Source organism: Scyliorhinus canicula, chromosome 3 (assembly GCF_902713615.1).
Source record: "Scyliorhinus canicula chromosome 3, sScyCan1.1, whole genome shotgun sequence".
NCBI classification, from domain to species: Eukaryota; Metazoa; Chordata; class Chondrichthyes; order Carcharhiniformes; family Scyliorhinidae; genus Scyliorhinus; species Scyliorhinus canicula.
In genome coordinates, this window is record NC_052148.1 from 130,427,349 (window position 1) to 130,444,958 (window position 17,610).

Sequence of the window (17,610 nt, forward strand, 5' to 3'; positions counted from 1 at the left end):
TCAGTTCATATATTTGTGAAAATTAATTTTTCAATTCCACAATATGGAATGTATACAAAGTTTACTGTAACGCTTACAAACAATTTTATAATGGTTAGCCACGAGTTTGGCGCAAAACTAAAGATGCATTTTTAAGTGAAAAATGTTGTAATTACACTAGCAAATGGTTAACCGGTTAACCGGTATTGTTCTGTTGGAGTTTAATTCCCTCAGTGAAAATTGCCTTGCACATTTTCCACACAATCATACATTAACTGTTTAAAATTTGATAAACTTGTCATTCTGTTTCATATCAGTGAACCACAGGCAATGTGCTACATTGAAACTTCTAATTTAGATGGAGAAACAAATCTTAAGATTCGACAGGTAAGATTTTCATCCGAATTGGTTTGCATTTAAAGCATTGTTTAAAAAAACATAAATATAGTCCTTTGGTTGTAAAAAAAAACACCCATAAATATAGTCCTGTGTTAGGGAAGAACTTTTGAGTATTGCAGAAAGGAAATGTTTTGTCAAAGCTTTTCATCATGCACTCATCAGGACAATCACAAGAATACCAATGTCAAGGGAGAGTGTCAAGACAAATTGCACATTGGATCCAAAATTGGCTGAGAGTCAGGAAGCAAGCAGAGGGTGATGGTAGAGAAATGTTTCTGTAACTGGAAATGTGTTTACAGTTGAGTTCCACAGGGCTTGGTGCTGGGGCCCTTGTTATTTGCGGTGTACATTAATGATTTGAACTTAAATCTAGGGGATATGATGAGGGGAGGATAGCCCTGGACTGCAGCAGTTTGTTAATGGACTGGTCAGGTGGGCAGAGAAGTGGAAAATGGGATTGCAGCTGCAAACGTGGGAAGTAATGTACTTGGGGAGGGCTAACAAGGCAAAGGGTTACACAATAAATAGTAGGACCCTGGAAAGTACTGAATATCAAAGGGACCTTGCAATGCATTTCCACAGATCCCCAAAGGTGGCAGGGCAGATAGATAAGGTGGTTAAAAAAGCATATGGGATACTTGTCTTTATTAGCCAAGACACATAATAAATACAAGAGCAGGGAGGTCATGCTAGAACTGTATAAAATTCTTGTCAGTCCAGAAATTGAATACTATGTGCAGTTCTGGTCACCACATTACAGGAGTCCAGGATGTTGGGGCTATTTTCCTTGGAGCAGCAAAGGTTGAGAGGGGACCTGATAGAGGTGTATAAGATTCAGGGGCGTAGATGGGGTGGATAGGAAGGCACTTTTTCTATTAGTAGGAGGGTCAATAACCAGGGGGCATAGGGTCAAGGTATGAAGGAGAAGACTAAGAGGGGAGTTGAAAATAAACCTTTTCACTCAAGAGGGTGATGGGTGTCTTGAACCAGCTGCCTGAAACAGCGGTTGAGTCAGAAACTTTCATAGTATTTAAGTATTTTGACATTCGCTTGTGCTGCTTCAGGGCGATAGGCCAAATGCTGGAAAATTAGTTGAGTGCAAGCAGGTCTTTGTTGACGGGTGTGGGCACAATGGACCGACTTTTGTCCTCCTGAACTGTAAAAGTCTATGAATCTGAGATAACAACATTATACTGTATGAGACGAGAGTGCTGATTGGTTGGCAAGTAGACTCTGACTTGTAGAGGTATTGCCATGGAGAATTCACCAGTTAACGGTGACCGACAGTTAACTGCCAAGCAATGTTTGGAAAACTAAACCAGGCTGCTTGACTCTGGCCAAAACATTGCCCTGAGGAATAAAACAGAGAATTGCTATCATTTATTTTGTTTAGCTGGAATAAGTGCAATATTTGAATATGTTCTTTCCGTCTGCAATGGACAAGTCCTTTTGTATTAATTTGTGCAGCTTCCAGTACATGCAAAATTGGTTGTTGATGCAATCTTTAGCACACTGAGGATTATCTAACAAATGTTGTTCAATCACAAAATTAATAATGTTGGATATTGTGTTTTAAGATTTGCATGTACAGACTGGTTGGGTACGGTCTCTACCTTTCCCTTTGCGAAGAGTCGCGATCGTTCACCAGTCTTTCGGGTGCATGGCCTACATATGTAGCATCACAGGCACTGAAATTCATATACCACATTACTAATTTGTTGTTATGGACAGAATATCTTTTTGGCTTATCAACAGCATCCTGTTAGTGGTGAATGCCACTCATGCTGCTACTGCATAGTAGCAGCTGGTTTCATCCAGTTGCTCAAATATTTGTGCTACTTTGCCCTTCCAGGGTAATCTGATGCGAGTTGTGCATTTTTGGGGCCTAAAATGACGGGCCTGGTGTCCATTCATGAGTTTGTGCTATATGCAGAGCAAAATGATCTGATTAGGGGTCCATTATTCCACAGGTTGTCTGTCTTGTGCTCTATTTTGGCATCAAGCCTGCATGATGAGCAAGTAGGTCGGACCCTATTTATAAGATTGTCAATGAGACCAATCTTATAGCGCATGGAACTGTAAGAATCCAAATGCGTGTATTGACCAGTGAAGATAGGTTTGTCATGGACAGTGTTAGAGAATGCATTGGCCGATTTCTTAAATATTATGTCAAGAAAAGACAATTCTATTTCGTTTCAAAGGTGAATTTTGAACACATGACGAAGCCATGCAAAGAAATTATTACATACTGCTAAGTAGCATCCACATATCAAAATATGCAAGGAGTAGGAGGTTGGGCGTCGCAACGAAAGAGAAAATGCTGGAAAATCTCAGCAGGTCTGGCATCATCTGTAGGGAGAGAAAAGAGCTAACGTTTTGAGTCTGATGACCCTTTGTCAAAGCATTTTCTCTTTTGTCTTTTCTCTCCCTACAGATGCTGCCATACCTGCTGAGATTTTCCAGCATTTTCTCTTTCGTTTCAGATTCCAGCATCCGTAGTCATTTGCTTTTATCCGGAAGTTGGGTGTCATTCTCACACATCGTGTCAGCACAGTAGCATTGTGGATAGCACAATTGCTTCACAGCTCCAGGGTCCCAGGTTCAATTCCGGCTTGGGTCACTGTCTGTGCGGAGTCTGCACATCCTCCTCATGTGTGTGTGGATTTCCTCCGGGTGCTGCGGTTTCCTCCCACAGTCCAAAGATGTGCACGTTAGGTGGATTGGCCATGATAAATTGCCCTTAGTGTCCAAAATTGCCCTTAGTGTTGGGTGGGATTACTGGGTTATGGGGATAGGGTGGAGGTGTTGACCTTGGGTAGGGTGGCTCTTTCCAAGAGCCGGTGAAGACTCGATGGGCTGAATGGCCTCCTTCTGCACTGTAAATTCTATGATTTCTATGATTCCTTTGAAGTCACGTTTCTCATCGAACCCAGTGAAGATGTTGGAGAGAGCTGGGCTTAGTGGGGATCCCATGCCAATACCATCTATTTAGGCATACATGCTGTTATTAAAGCTAAACTTAACTGCATGAGTTGCTGAGTTCATCAGCCCAATGAATATTGATTCACGCAATGGTGGGGAGTCTAGATTGCCATGATATAGTGCTGCAGCTTATATATCTATGACTTCCTTAAATAATGATCTTTATTGTCACAAGTAGGCTTACATTAACACTGCAATGAGGTTACTGTAGAAATCCCCTAGTCGCCACATTCCAGCGCCTGGTCGGGTACACAGAGGGAGAATTCAGGATGTCCAAATTACCTAACAGCACGTCATTTGGGACTTGTGGGTGGAAACCGGAGCACCCAGATGAAACCCATGTAGACATGGGGAGAACGTGCAGACTCTGTACAGATAGTGACCCAAACTGGGAATTGAACCCGGGATCTTTTAGCTGTGAAGCAACAGTACTAACTACTGTGTTACCATGCCACCCACAGCATTGGTGAATAGGCTAGCAATGTCAAATGAGCATATGCAACACCGTATTGGTTAATAGGCCAACAATGTCAAATGAGCATTTGGAACACAACATTCCTATTGATAAGCCAGTCCTCTATGGTCTTCGCAAATGTGAAGGAATCCTTCACGTTGTATCTGGAAAACTTGTTCAAAACTGGTTGTAATAATTTGGCCAACCATTTGGCCAGTTCATGCTGTGCAGAACCAGTAATAGACAAGGTGGGTATAATGGAACTTCGCTTTTGTGTCTTGATAAGCCCATATATTCCCAGATGCAGCAAGCCATGAGGATGGATCCAGTCATGTATATCATGCCGCAGTTCTTCATAATTTGTTATGGGCCAGGGTTTTGAAAACTCCAAAGTATATCAGGGAGTTCACCTGCCCTCAACTGATTGTAGATTTTGGTTATGAGGAGCATATAAGGGCTTTCCTTTCAGGTGTTATTCAACAGAGGCCATAAGCACTTTTAATCAAAAACAAAGTTGATTCTACAAATTCAGTTAACAATTTTATAAACACGCACAGTAAGCATTTTTATCAACTACAGACATAAATACCCCACACAGCTACAGTACTCTTATGTATAACCCTTAATGAATTCCCCTAAGCTGTTTCAATTTAATAAGAACACCCCATAAACCAGGAAATCCTTTTACCAAAGCAGTCGGTTTGAATTCCTTCTAGAAAACAGTTATCACTTTTAAGTTATCAAGTCATCTGGAAACACCTTTTTCTTTTAAAAAAAAGAATTTTTATTAAAATTTTTACAAAATAGTAATAACAACAAATTATATATTAACAACTGAGAAAAATCAAAGAGAACAAATCCCCCCCCCCCCCCCCCCCCCCCCCCCCCACGGGCTGCTGCTGCTGCTGCTGCTGGCCTCTTTCCCTATCGTTCTGCTAGGAAATCTAGAAATGGCTGCCACCCGCCTGAAAAACTCCTGAACTGATCCCCTTAGGGCAAATTTCATCCTTTCCAATTTGAGAAACCCCGCCATATCATTGATCCAGGCCTCCACGCTTGGGGGCCTTGCATCCTTCCACTGAAGAAGAATCCTCCGCCGGGCTACTAGGGATGCAAAGGATAGAACACCGGCCTCTTTCACCTCTGCACTCACGGCTCAACCGCAACCCCAAAAATTGCAAGTCCCCAGCCTGGCTTGACCCTGGAACCTACCACCCTCGACACCGTGCTCGCTACCCCCTTCCAAAATTACCTCAGCGCTGGACATGCCCAGAACATATGGGCATGATTCGCTGGGCTCCCTGAGCATCTATTGCACCTGTCCTCACCCCCAAAGAACCGACTCATCCTCGTCCCGGTCATATGAGCCCTATGCAGCACCTTAAAATGTATGAGGCTGAGCCTCGCACAAGAAGAGGAGTTCACCCTTCCTAGAGCATCTGCCCACATCCCCCCCCTCAATCTCCTCAACCAGCTCCTCTTCCCATTTACCCTTTAGCTCCTCCACCGAGGCCTCGTCCATATCCTGCATCACTTGGTATATTTCCAAAATCTTCCCCTCTCCAACCCACACCCCCGAGAGCACCCTGTCCTGGACCCCACGCGGGGGCAACAGCGGGAACCCCCGTCACCTGCCGCCTGGCAAACGCCCTGACCTGCATGTATCTGAAGATGTTCCCCGGGGGGAGCCCGAACTTCCCCTCTAGCTCACCCAGGCCAGCAAACCTCCCATCTAAAAACAGGTCCTCCAACCTCCTAATACCCGCCCTGTGCCAACCCAGGAACCCACCATCAATATTCCCTGGGACAAACCGATGGTTCCCCCGTATCGGGGACCTCATCGAGGCCCCCACCTCCCCCCTGTGTCGCCTCCACTGCCCCCAAATTTTGAGGGTAGCCGCCACCACCGGACTCGTGGTATACCTCGCAGGAGGGAGTGGCAGCGGTGCCGTCACCAGCGCCTCCAGGCTCGTGCCCACACAGGACGCCATCTCCATCCATTTCCATGCTGCCCCCTCCCCGTCCATCACCCACTTACGCACCATCGCTGCGTTAGCAGCCCAATAGTACCCACAGAAGTTGGGCAGCGCCAGCCCCCCCTATCCCTGCCCCGCTCCAAGAACACCCTTCTCACCCTCGGGGTCCCATGCGCCCACACAAACCCCGTAATGCTCCTGTTGACACTCCTTTTAAAAAAAAGCCTTCGGGATAAGGATGGGAAAGCACTGGAACAGAAACAAAAACCTCGGGAGCACCGTAATCTTAACGAACTGCACCCTGCCCGACAGCGGCAACATGTCCCATCTTTTAAACTCCTCCTCCATTTGTTCCACCAACCTTGTAAAGTTGAGTTTGTGTAGGGCCTCCCAGCTCCAGGCCACCTGGACTCCCAGGTACATAAAACTCCTCTCCGCCCTTTTCAGTGGGAGCCTACCAATCCCCTCCTCTTGGTCCCCCGGATGCACTACAAACAGCTCGCTCTTCCCCAGGTTGAGCTTGTATCCTGAAAACTCCCCAAATTCCCTAAGGATCTTCATCACCTCCGGCATTCCCCCCACCGGGTCCGCCACATACAACAATAAATCATCGGCGTAGAGCGACACACGGTGCTTCCCCCCCCCCCCCCCCCCCCCCCCCCTGCACCAGTGCCCTCCAGTTCCTCGAATCCCTCAACGCCATGGCCAGGGGTTCAATTGCTAACGCAAAGAGCAGGGGGGACAGGGGACACCCCTGCCTCATCCCTCGATATAACCGAAAATACTCCGAGCTCCTATTCGTGGTCACGCTCGCCATCGGGGCCTCATATAATAGCCTCACCCATCTGACAAACCCCTCCCCAAACCCAAACCTTTCCAGCACCTCCCACAAGTACTCCCACTCAACCCTATCAAAGGCCTTCTCCGCGTCCAGCGCCACCACTATCTCCACTTCCCCCACTACCGCCGGCATCATTATAACATTCAAGAGCCTCCGTATGTTGGTGTTCAACTGTCGCCCCTTCACGAACCCCGTCTGATCCTCATGAATGTCCCGTGGCACACAGTCCTCTATCCTCGTGGCCAAGATCTTCGCCATCAGTTTGGCGTCTATATTTAAGAGTAAGATCGGCCTGTATGACCCACACTGCAGGGGGTCCTTGTCCCGCTTAAGGATCAGGGAAATCATCGCCCGGGACATAGTCGGGGGCAGAGCCCCCCCCTCCCATGCCTCATTGAAGGTCCTAACCAAGAGGTCTGCATACTTCTTATAAAATTCGACCGGGAACCCATCTGGCCCCGACGCCTTCCCCGACTGCATGCTCCCAATCCCTTTGACCAGCTCCTTGAGATCAATCGGCGCCCCCAATCTCTCCACCTGTCCCTCCTCCACCCTTGGGAATCGCAGCCGGTCCAAGAAGCGCCCCATTCCCCCCCCCCCCCCCTCTGCCGGGGGTTCAGACCGATACAGTTCCTCATAGAAGTCCCTGAAGACCCCATTGATATCTATCCCCTTTCGCACCACATTTCGTCCCCTATCCTTAACTCCACCAATCTCCCTAGCCGCATCCCGCTTGCGGAGCTGATGCGCCAGCATCCTACTCGCCTTCTCCCCATATTCATACACCACTTCCTGTGCCTTCCTCCACTGAGCCTCCGCCTTTCTAGTGGTCAGCAGGTCAAACTTGGCCTGAAGACTACACCGCTCCCTCAGCAAACCCTTCTCCGGAGCCTCCGCGTATCTCCTGTCCACCCTCACCCGCTCCCCCACCAACCTCTCCCTCTCTCTCCGCTCCCTCCTCTCCCTATGGGTTCGAATGGAGATCAACTCCCCTCTGACCACCGCCTTCAGTGCCTCCCAGACCGTCCCCACTCGGACCTCTCCATTATCATTAGCCTCCAGGTACCTCATGATACCTCCTCGAACCCGCCCGCTCACCTCCTCATCTGCCAACAGCCCTACCTCCAAGCGCCAGAGCGGGCGCTGGTCTCTCTCCTCCCCAGCTCTAGGTCCACCCAATGCGGGGCATGATCTGGAATGGCTATCGCTGAATATTCGGCGTCCTCCACCCTCGGAATCAGCGCCCTACTCATAATGAAAAAGTCGATCCGGGAATAGGCCCTGTGCACATGTGAGAAGTATGAAAACTCCCTGGCTCTTGGCCTCGCAAACCTCCAAGGATCCAATCCTCCCATCTGATCCATGAACCCCCTCAACACCTTGGCCGCCGCTGGCCTCCTACCCATCCTGGACCTGGATCGATCCAGTGGCGGGTCCAACACTATTAAAATCCCCCCCCCCCCCCATTATCAAGCCCCCGGTCTCCAAATCTGGAATGCGGCCCAACATGCGTCGCATAAAACCTGCATCGTCCCAGTTCGGAGCGTACAAGTTGACAAACATCACCCGCTCCCCCTGCAGCTTGCCGTTTACCATCACATACCTCCCGCCGCTGTCCGCCACCACATTCAACGCCTCAAACGACACCATCTTTCCAACCAGGCTCACCACCGCTCGATTTTTTTCATCCAGCCCTGAATGAACCACTTGGCCTACCCATCCTTTCCTCAGTCTAACCTGGTCCGCCACCTTCAGGTGTGTCTCCTGGAGCATGGCCACGTCCGCCTTCAGGTGCGCGAACTCCGCTTAGCCACCTCCGCACTCCAGTCCTGGTAGATCCGTACCGCCGCGTTCTCCCAGCTGCTGCTTCGCTCCTTCTTGGCCCACCTGAGCACACACTCCCGGTCAGCGAACCGATGAAACCGCACCAGAACCGCCCGTGGCGGCTCATTTGGCTTTGGCCGCCTTGCCAGAATTCTGTGGGCCCCCTCCAGCTCCAGGGGCCCCTGGAAGGACTCAGCTCCCATCAGCGAGTTCAGCATGACAACCACGTAGGCCCCCAAGTCTGGCCCCTCTGGGAGGCCCAAGATCCGCAAGTTTGTCCGCCTCGACCGGTTCTCCAGCTCCTCGAACCGCTCCTGCCACTTTTTATGGAGCGCCTCATGCATCTCCACCTTTGCCACGAGGGCTGAGGCCTCATCCTCTCTTTCAGAGGCCTGTTGTCGGATCTCCCAAATTGCCACCCCTTGGGCAGTCTGAGTCTCAATCAGCTTGTCGATGGAAGCCTTCAATGGCTCTAGCAGCTCCGCTTTGAGCTCCCGGAAGCAGCGCTGGAGAGTCTCCTGCTGCTCCTGCGCCCATTGCCTCCATACCTCCAGGTCTCCACCGGCTGCCATCTTGTGCCTCTTCCCCCGCTTTTGCTTTGGCGCTGCCACTGCTATTTTACTCGCCCCACTCCTGGTCCAGGCCATATACCGCTGGGGGAATGTTGTTATCACCTTCCCACGTTGGGAGCCGTCGAACAAGTGCCTCTGGGGGCCCTGAAAGGAGCCCAAAGGTCCGTTCCTGGCGGGATCTGCCGGACGTGGGGCTTAGCTCCGCATAGCTGCAACCGGATGTCCGGAAACACCTTTTTAACATACAGGAGACAGAGACAAGACCAGACTTCTGTTTGAATTCAGCATCCATATGTTAAAACGAAAGCAGAAAAACTCAGAGTAACACAACAGCTCCCAGCTCAAAAACGAAAGTAAAACCCCGGGCCACAGCCCAGCTCAACCCACACAATGATAACACCGATGAGACATAACATTTCTTAAAGGGACACTCCCATGACAATTTGCACAAATCCAGCACGCAATGATCAGGTCATTTTGATCAGTAAATCACAAACTTATGAATGGGCCTAAGGCCATCACATTTGGTTCTGAAACATGCCCAATTTACTCCCCTCAAACATTTGAACAAAAATTGAAGCTAGCTGTTTCACGCTGCAACATGAGTGGTATTCACCACTGCCATCAAACCAAAGAGACTTTCTGCTCACCACTCAAATGGGTAATATAGTATATAAATATCAGTGCCAGGGTGATGCTAAGTATGTAGGCCATATGTCCTAAACACTGGTGGATCACATAAAATAGCTGCTATTTGCAACCGGCAAGGAACAGACCATACCCAAACAGTGTGCATGCAAAGCTAAAAACATAGGCCTGTAACTTCCTGCTTGAGCCATGAGCCGCCGATTTTGAAATAGAATTGCATGCACATACCTGCGCTCCAATGTTACAAGGAACCTTGCTTTCCCTCGGCGGCCTGGGACCTCAGAGCCTCGGTCTGCTTAGGCTCTAGCACGGCGCAGAAGGAATGCACCCCCGCCCCCTTATAAGGGCAGACATTTAAACATTAGATTTAGATAGGAAATAGCAGGCATCTATTTTGAAAAATGTTTTAAAGCTATGTAGATTTTTTTTACGATTTTGTTACTATTGTTGATTTATTTAAAAGTAATTTTTATTTTTTTATGATTTAAAGGTATTTATTTATTAACGAACATAGGTTTGGTTATTTGTTTTATATCTGTGAAACTTTACATGTGCATTACATTATATAATTTTACATGTGGGATAACAATTGTTAATGGACAACTCAATGTCTGGAAGCAGAAGCTGCTGAAGTGCAATGTCCTGGCACACATCTCCTCTAACATTATTTTGGGATGTCCTTTGGCAGTAAGGATGGGTGATTGATTCGCTGCAATACCTGAGAGACAGATAGTTCACATTAGCTTACAGGAGGCTTGCATATATCGGCTAAGGCATTAAGCTTTGCTAAAGCATTTGAGGTATTCAGTGAGGCTTCTAAGGATCAACATTACATCAGGGAGTCTTGCAAACAACTCATCTTAAAATACATTGCAAAATCCAAATATACTTTAGCTCTGAATCAGCTGGGAGGACAGGTGTGCTAACAGTAGTGTCCTTGAAGGAGCCAATAGCACCAGTATCGAGGCCATGATCATCTAAAACCAACTCCGCTGGGCTGCCCATATGCTTCGGACTGCCAAAGTAAATCATCTTCACCCAGCTCAAGGAAGGATCCTGAACAAGGAGAGGACAAAGGAAGCTCTTCAAAAACATCTTGTAGGAGAAATGGAACATAGACGTCAATGCCCGGGAGACCTTTGCTCAGAAGAGACCTACTTGGAGGAACCTCTGATTGAAGTGTCAAAATTCTTCGAGCACACCCCACGGCAAGAGGAGGCCCAGAAAACGAGCCTGAGAAAGGAATACCTGCAATTTGGCGTTCAAGGATCGATTCCATATTTTGGAAACTCCTACCAAGAGTGTGATTGAAGATGTGGCTCTAGGATTGGACTCATCAGCCATGCAAGGACCCACAGTCCTTGTGGCCAGTAACATGGAATATCTTGGGTGAACAATCACAGCCGTAATCACTGCATTCTATCCATTTATAGTTTTTTTTATTGGAATTAACATTCTCATGACGAACCAAAGTTTAAAACAAATATTTCCCCTTCTGTAACTTCAAACTCGCTTTATACAATATAGTACCCTTTTAATGGAATTAATAGCCTTGTGACAAACTGACGTTTAAAGAAAATTAAAATATATCTACCTTATTTGCATTTTGAACAGATTTATAAATGCACTAATAATATAAAACCTACCAAAACAATAGATGAAAAATTTCAGTGTAAATTAAAAAGGTGTAAAAACTCACCAAATATCTGGGTAGCCCAGGTTCGCGCTGCAGCTGGAATTTTCATTCAGCATCACAGGGCTTCAAACACAAAAAAAAACAACTGGAAATTTAAACACTGCTTTTAGCCCTCCTTCCTGAGTGCTCACACCTCTGGGTCATCACGCTATGCATGTGCAGCGCCCCAGTGAACTTAAAGTCGCAAATCCTGCAGGATGTTATGGGCCACAGTGTCCAACATTAGATGTGATTTCATGATTGGACAACATTTGCAAAATAACCGTCGATGCTAAAAATTACACTGACAACCAATTTAAGATTGTCAGTTAAGCTCATAGTGTGGTGCATTTGTATGCACTGGAAGCTACAAATATTAATACACAGGACCCTATACTTTGAAAACCAAAAGAACATGTACACATATTGTGCTTTTTTCAGCTAAACAAAATGAGTGATAGCCATTCACTAGTCCATTCCCCAGGGCAATGCCTTGACCAATCAGAGTCGAGCTGCCTGATTATAAGTTTTCAAACCATGCTTGACAGTTAACGGTCAGACATCTTTGCTGGTGTATCCTCCATGGCAATGCCTCCTACCATTCAGAGTCCACTGAACAACCAATCAGCACTCTTGATACTCTGCTTTCCTGATATTGGTGATTATTCTGATGAGTACAAGATGAAAAGCTTCAACAAAATGTATTTTTTCAACAATAAATATTGTCTTGTATGGTTTGAACAAAATCTAGTTGTTGGAAAGCCATTCCTTGTTCTCAGTTGGGTTTATTTTTATATCTGAAATAGCTAAACATTTTAAAATACTGGAAATACTCAATTTTGCAGCATTTATGGGGATAGAAACAAATTTAATGTTTCCGGTTAATGGTCGTCTTGTCAGAACTGGATGCTGTTTGGGTTGGAACCAGTACAGGGTTGGAACAGGTACAAACAAATCGAGGCAGGGAAATATAAGGGGGAGCAGGGCAAGGAGTGGAAATAACACAAGTCTTGAATAGAGTGGTAGGCAAGATGGATTAATTATCAAAAGACCTACCGTCAATGTCCCAGACACAACCATCACCATCTCTAAGGATATCCTGTCTCAAGGACACATCCAGCAGAGGTGGTGCCACAGTGATATACAATTGGAACTGGGGCTGGGAGTCTATCATTGACTCTGGACTCCATGAAGTTTGGCCAAAACAAGGTGACAATTACCACATTTTCTTCTGTCTGCTGAAGAAGCAGTGCTTCTTGGTGTTGAACACCAATTAATCACTAAGGGCACAATTCTCCCCCAAATTCTAAGTTCATTTGTGACGGGTTTTTCAGGAAGTTTCACCACCGCTATTCAATGACACTTAGTAGCTTTTTTGTACCCTGGGGAGTTTCCCACCAGTTTAACCCGCACTTAGAATTTTTTTTAAGCGCTGGGGAGCTGAACTCAGAGATCGGGCCACTGTTTTTAAAACGGTGCCCTGAAGTGAACTTGTGGGTCCCCCACACCTGCCACCATAGGCAATGTCACCCCCACCCCCCCCCCCCCCCCCACACATGGACACTACCCCACAATCGCCCAAGTGAGGACACCCTGCTATGGGGTACCTGGGGGCTCCCTCTTCGGGACACCTCAAGCCCCCTTGAAGCGCCCCTTCCCTTCCAGGACCCCCATCTGTTACCCCTCCCCCCCCAAAAAAAAAACTTCTCGGAGGCACCCTTCAAGGGAGATGGCCAGAGAGTCATCCTTCATTGACCCGAGGGCCATCCTTCACTGACCCTGACCACCAAGAGGCCTCCCATGGCATGGGAGACTCCCAGGTGTCATTCCGCCTGGTCCACATTATTGTGCGCTCGCTCGAGCATAATGCGGCCAGAGAATTGCGCCCTAAGTATGGCTAGGGCACAGAATGTACTCTAGGTGGAGAACATCAATGTCCATCAAGGGTGCCTTGCTAGCATCGCTACTGAGTTGTAAAGGACGTAGCTGCCAGACTGAGCCTGCAGCAGGTCAGGCGTGAATTAATAAGAGCCAAAACCTACTTTAAAACATTTTTAAAAAAAAGTTTAGAGTACTCAATTATTTATTCATTTATTCCAATTAAGGGGCAATTTAGCGTGGCCAATCCACCTAACCTGCAAATCTTTGGGTTGTGGGGGTGAAACCCACGCAGACACGGGGAGAATGTGCAAACTCCACACGGACAGTGACCCAGGGCCGGGATTCAAACACGGTCCTCAGCGCCACAGGCAGCAGTGCTACCCACTGCGCCACCGTGCAGTCCTTGGAGGAAAAACATACTTGACCTTGTCCCCACAAATGTACCTGTTGTAATGCATCTATCCATGCCTATATTAGTGGGAGTGACCACCCCACGATCCTCATGGAGATGATCTTTTCAGACTGAAGGCATCCTCCATCATGTTGTGCGGCACTCTCGCTGTGCTAAATAAGATCAATTCAGAACAGATATCCCAGCTTAAAGCTTACACATTATGATCCATCAGCAGCAGCAGAGTGATGGTCCAGCATACCCCTCACTCTATCGTTACTGTCATGCCGGGGAACCAATCCTGGTTCGATGGGGATCGTTGGAGAGAATGCCAGGAGCATCACCAGATGTGAATTAAAACAAGGTTAAAATGAGGTGCCAGCAGAGGACTGCATACATGCTAAACATTGAAATCATGATCTTGATAGAGCTATATGATCCCTTGCCAATGGATTAGATCAAAGCTATTTGGCTCTACTACATCTAACCATGCATAGTGGTGAACAATTGAACAACTAACTGGAGGAGGATATCCCCATCCTTAAATGATTACAGACCTCAGCAAGTCAGTGTAAAAAAAAAAAAAGGTTAAAGTATTTGCATCCACCTCCAATTGCAAGTACCAAGGGTATGATCTATCTTGGCGTCCTCCTGAGTTCCCATCATAACAGCCATTCTATTCACTCCAATTGATATCAAGAAACAACTGAAGACACCAGATACTACCAGGCCAATGGACCCTGACAACATCCTAGCTGTGGTACTGAAGACTTGTACTCCAGAACTAGCCATGATCCGAGCCTAGCTGTCCCACCACAACACTGACAAGAACGGGGTCACCAATGTTCAGTTTTAAGTTTTTTGCTGGGCCATTCAGCTACAGAACTCAATATAGCCTTGGTCTAAATGTGCACAAGAGCTGAATTCCAGGCGTAAAGTCAGAATGACTAACTTTACCATTAAGCAGCAGCGTTTGATCAAGAAGGCCGAGCAAATGGTAATTAGGGGAAAATGTTCCACTAGTTGGGAGTCCTACCTAGCAGAATGGAAGATGGTTGCAGTTGTTGCAGGTCAATCACCTCCGTCCCAGGACATCGCTGCAGACGTTCCTCAGGGTAGTGTCCTGGGCCCAAATATTTTCAGGATGAAGAGACATTGTACATAAGAAAGCACAAAATATTGGTTGAGGTAAACATGGTGAGGAAGTCAATGCTAATGTTTAGCATCTTATTTTTTTTGAAGTATTTTCATTCAAATTTTGAACATTTAAATCACATTACAAAGTAAAACCCACACAAACCCCAACTCACCACCCCACCTTGCCCCCTCCACCCTAGCAGTTGAACTATAGCATAAACAAACCCATCTCTTGTGGAATCACTAACTCGCGCGCCCCCCCGCCCCCCACGACAAATTCCACCAGGTACAAGAACATTACATTCCCCAGCCACATCGAGGCACATGGTGGAGAAACTGACCTCCACTCTAACAGACCGACCTGGCTGCAAGCAATCAACGAGGCAAAGGTTAAAACAACTTCACCCGCTCCCATCTGTAATTCTGGCAAGTCTGACACCCCGATTACGGCCCCCAGGGGACTGGGCTCGAAATTCACATGCAAGATTGCTGACATGGTGCTGAAGAACCAACCTCCAAAATGTCTCCAAATTTGAGCAGGACTAGAACATATATACATGATTGGCTGGCCCACTCCGACACCACTCACAAATATCCTCCACCTCCTCAAACAACCCGCACATCTTCGACTTTGTCAGGTACATTCTGCATGCTCCTTTAGTTGTGAGGCATTCGCCCTCCGCAGCACCTCACACCACAGCCCTTCCTCCAGCGCCAATGTTAGCATTTTCAAAAGTGAATAAATTACATGACCCAGATTAAATATATCCCTTGCTGCTAAGGGAAGCAAATGAAGAAATAGCAGAGGTTTTCCAGTCACCTCTAGCTATTGCCTAAAGGGAAACTTTATTAAGATATATAAAGTTATGAGGGGTCTAGATAGTGGGTAAAAATTATTTATTTCCCTCAGCAGAGGCGCCAATAAGGGATGTAGATTTCAAGTAACTGGAAGGATTAAAGAGACGTTGAGTAATATCATGGTGCTGAAAGCTTGGAACCCACACCCTGAAAGGGTGGGAGAGGCAAAAATGCTCACCGCACTTAGATATGCTCGAGGTGCCATAATCTGCAGGACGACAGACCACTGGGAAGTGGCATTAGGCTGGGTACCTCTTTTATGGTGGGCTGAACAATATGATGGGCTGAATAATGTCCTTCAATGCCATAAATTTCCTCTTGTTTCACTGTTCATACATGAACAATTAGCATAAAAGGCAATCAGTTGTACATACAGTCATAAGTTCTAAAAGAAGCTACAGAGTATAATCGGATGCAGGAGTCTCATATTTTGCCTTATGTTATACTAAAAGTATAAAAAACCTACGTTTTTGATGACTATGTTATGAGGAATGTAAGCATTCAATATCAGAGTTTTATTGTTTTAGACACTTCTGGTCAAACATCATCTAGATAACCTCACTGAACCCACATTAAATTTAGCCCGTCATTGAAAATTAATAGTAACCGATGACTAGATTTAACTTAAACTAAAGTTGTGATTTTGGTTTTTTTTCTCCCTCAAGGGTCTACCCCAGACGGCAGAGATAAAAGATATTGATAGTTTAATGAATTTATCTGGAAAACTTGAGTGCGAGAGTCCAAACCGGCACTTATATGATTTTGTTGGCAACATTCGATTTGATGGAAAGAGGTAAAGTAGGCTGAAAGAAACGATGCATTAAAATGAAGGGAAAACGTTTTCTTACAAAATATGTACATATGTATTTACAGATCTGCATTCAAACTCAGTGCTTACGGAAAGAATGAATGTTGCTTTTGTTAGTGTTTAAACCTTGAGGGGAGAATTTTCTCCAGTCTCATTTCCAAGCAACCAAGACTATAGTGTCTGGAGCATCCCTGGAATTCTGCATTAATTGGTATTCAATGTAGCACCATTCCTCTCTTAAAGTGGGGCATTATCTGCTTTCCCAATTAGCTTAAATTTATTGTGCTTAACTTTACTGCTCATTCTGCTCATTTGTCTTTTGTCATTTGGACTTCATCTTCTTTTCTTGGTGAATAAAGTTGTCCCTTTTGTTTACCTTACACTTAGTTTCATTCCTATGCCTACAGCATTGCTGGTAATTGTGCATGCAGGTTCTTTGACACACTTAATATTACAGGAAGTGCTGATGTCGAACTGCCAAAGTGTGTAGATAGTCTAAGTTCCAAATCCCTAAACTCGGTAGCTGAAGGAACCTCTGTAACCTATCAGTCAGTAGGGTGCGAGTTCTTTTGATTCTCTGTTGACCAGCTGCATTACAGTCACAGAACAACAGAATTGTTATGGTGCAGATGGAGACCAACTCTACAAACGAGCATTATGTTTTCGTGCCATTCTTTGCCTTTTTCCTGTACCCCTTCATATTGTTTATATTCAATTAATCATTTAATGCCCTCTTGAATTCTTCAATTGAACCCGTCTCCACCACACTTCCAGGCAGTGCGTTCCAGGCCAGAACTACTCATTGCATGAAAATATTTTTTCTCGCTTCACATTTGCTTCTTTTGCTAATCACCGTAAATCTGTGTCCAAAAGACATAGGAGCAGAATTAGGCCAATCGGCCCATCGAGCCTGCTCCACCATTCAATCATGGATGATATTTTCACATCCCCATTCTCCTGCCTTCTCCCCATAACCCCTGATCCCCTTATTAATCAAGAACCTATCTAACTCTGTCTTAAAGACACTGTGATTTGGTCTCCACAGCCTTCTGCAGTAAAGAGTTCCACATATTCACCACTCTCTGGCTGAAGAAATTCCTCCACATCTCCATTTTAAAGGATTGTCCCTTTAGTCTGAAATGGTGTCCTCTGGTTCTATTTTCTCCTACAAGTGGAAACATCCTC

General features: G+C 46.2%; 1 protein-coding gene across 4 annotated transcripts in view; it reads left to right on the top strand.

Annotated features, from left to right (window-relative positions):
- atp8a1 (ATPase phospholipid transporting 8A1) overlaps window positions 1-17,610 on the top strand; it is a 433,224-nt gene that overhangs the window by 134,466 nt on the left and 281,148 nt on the right. For all 4 annotated transcript variants that reach the window (XM_038791303.1, XM_038791304.1, XM_038791307.1 and 1 more), the window contains 2 exons: window positions 297-366; window positions 16,283-16,410. In XM_038791303.1, coding sequence (XP_038647231.1) covers window positions 297-366; window positions 16,283-16,410 — 198 coding nt within the window. The remainder of the gene's footprint in view (window positions 1-296; window positions 367-16,282; window positions 16,411-17,610) is intronic.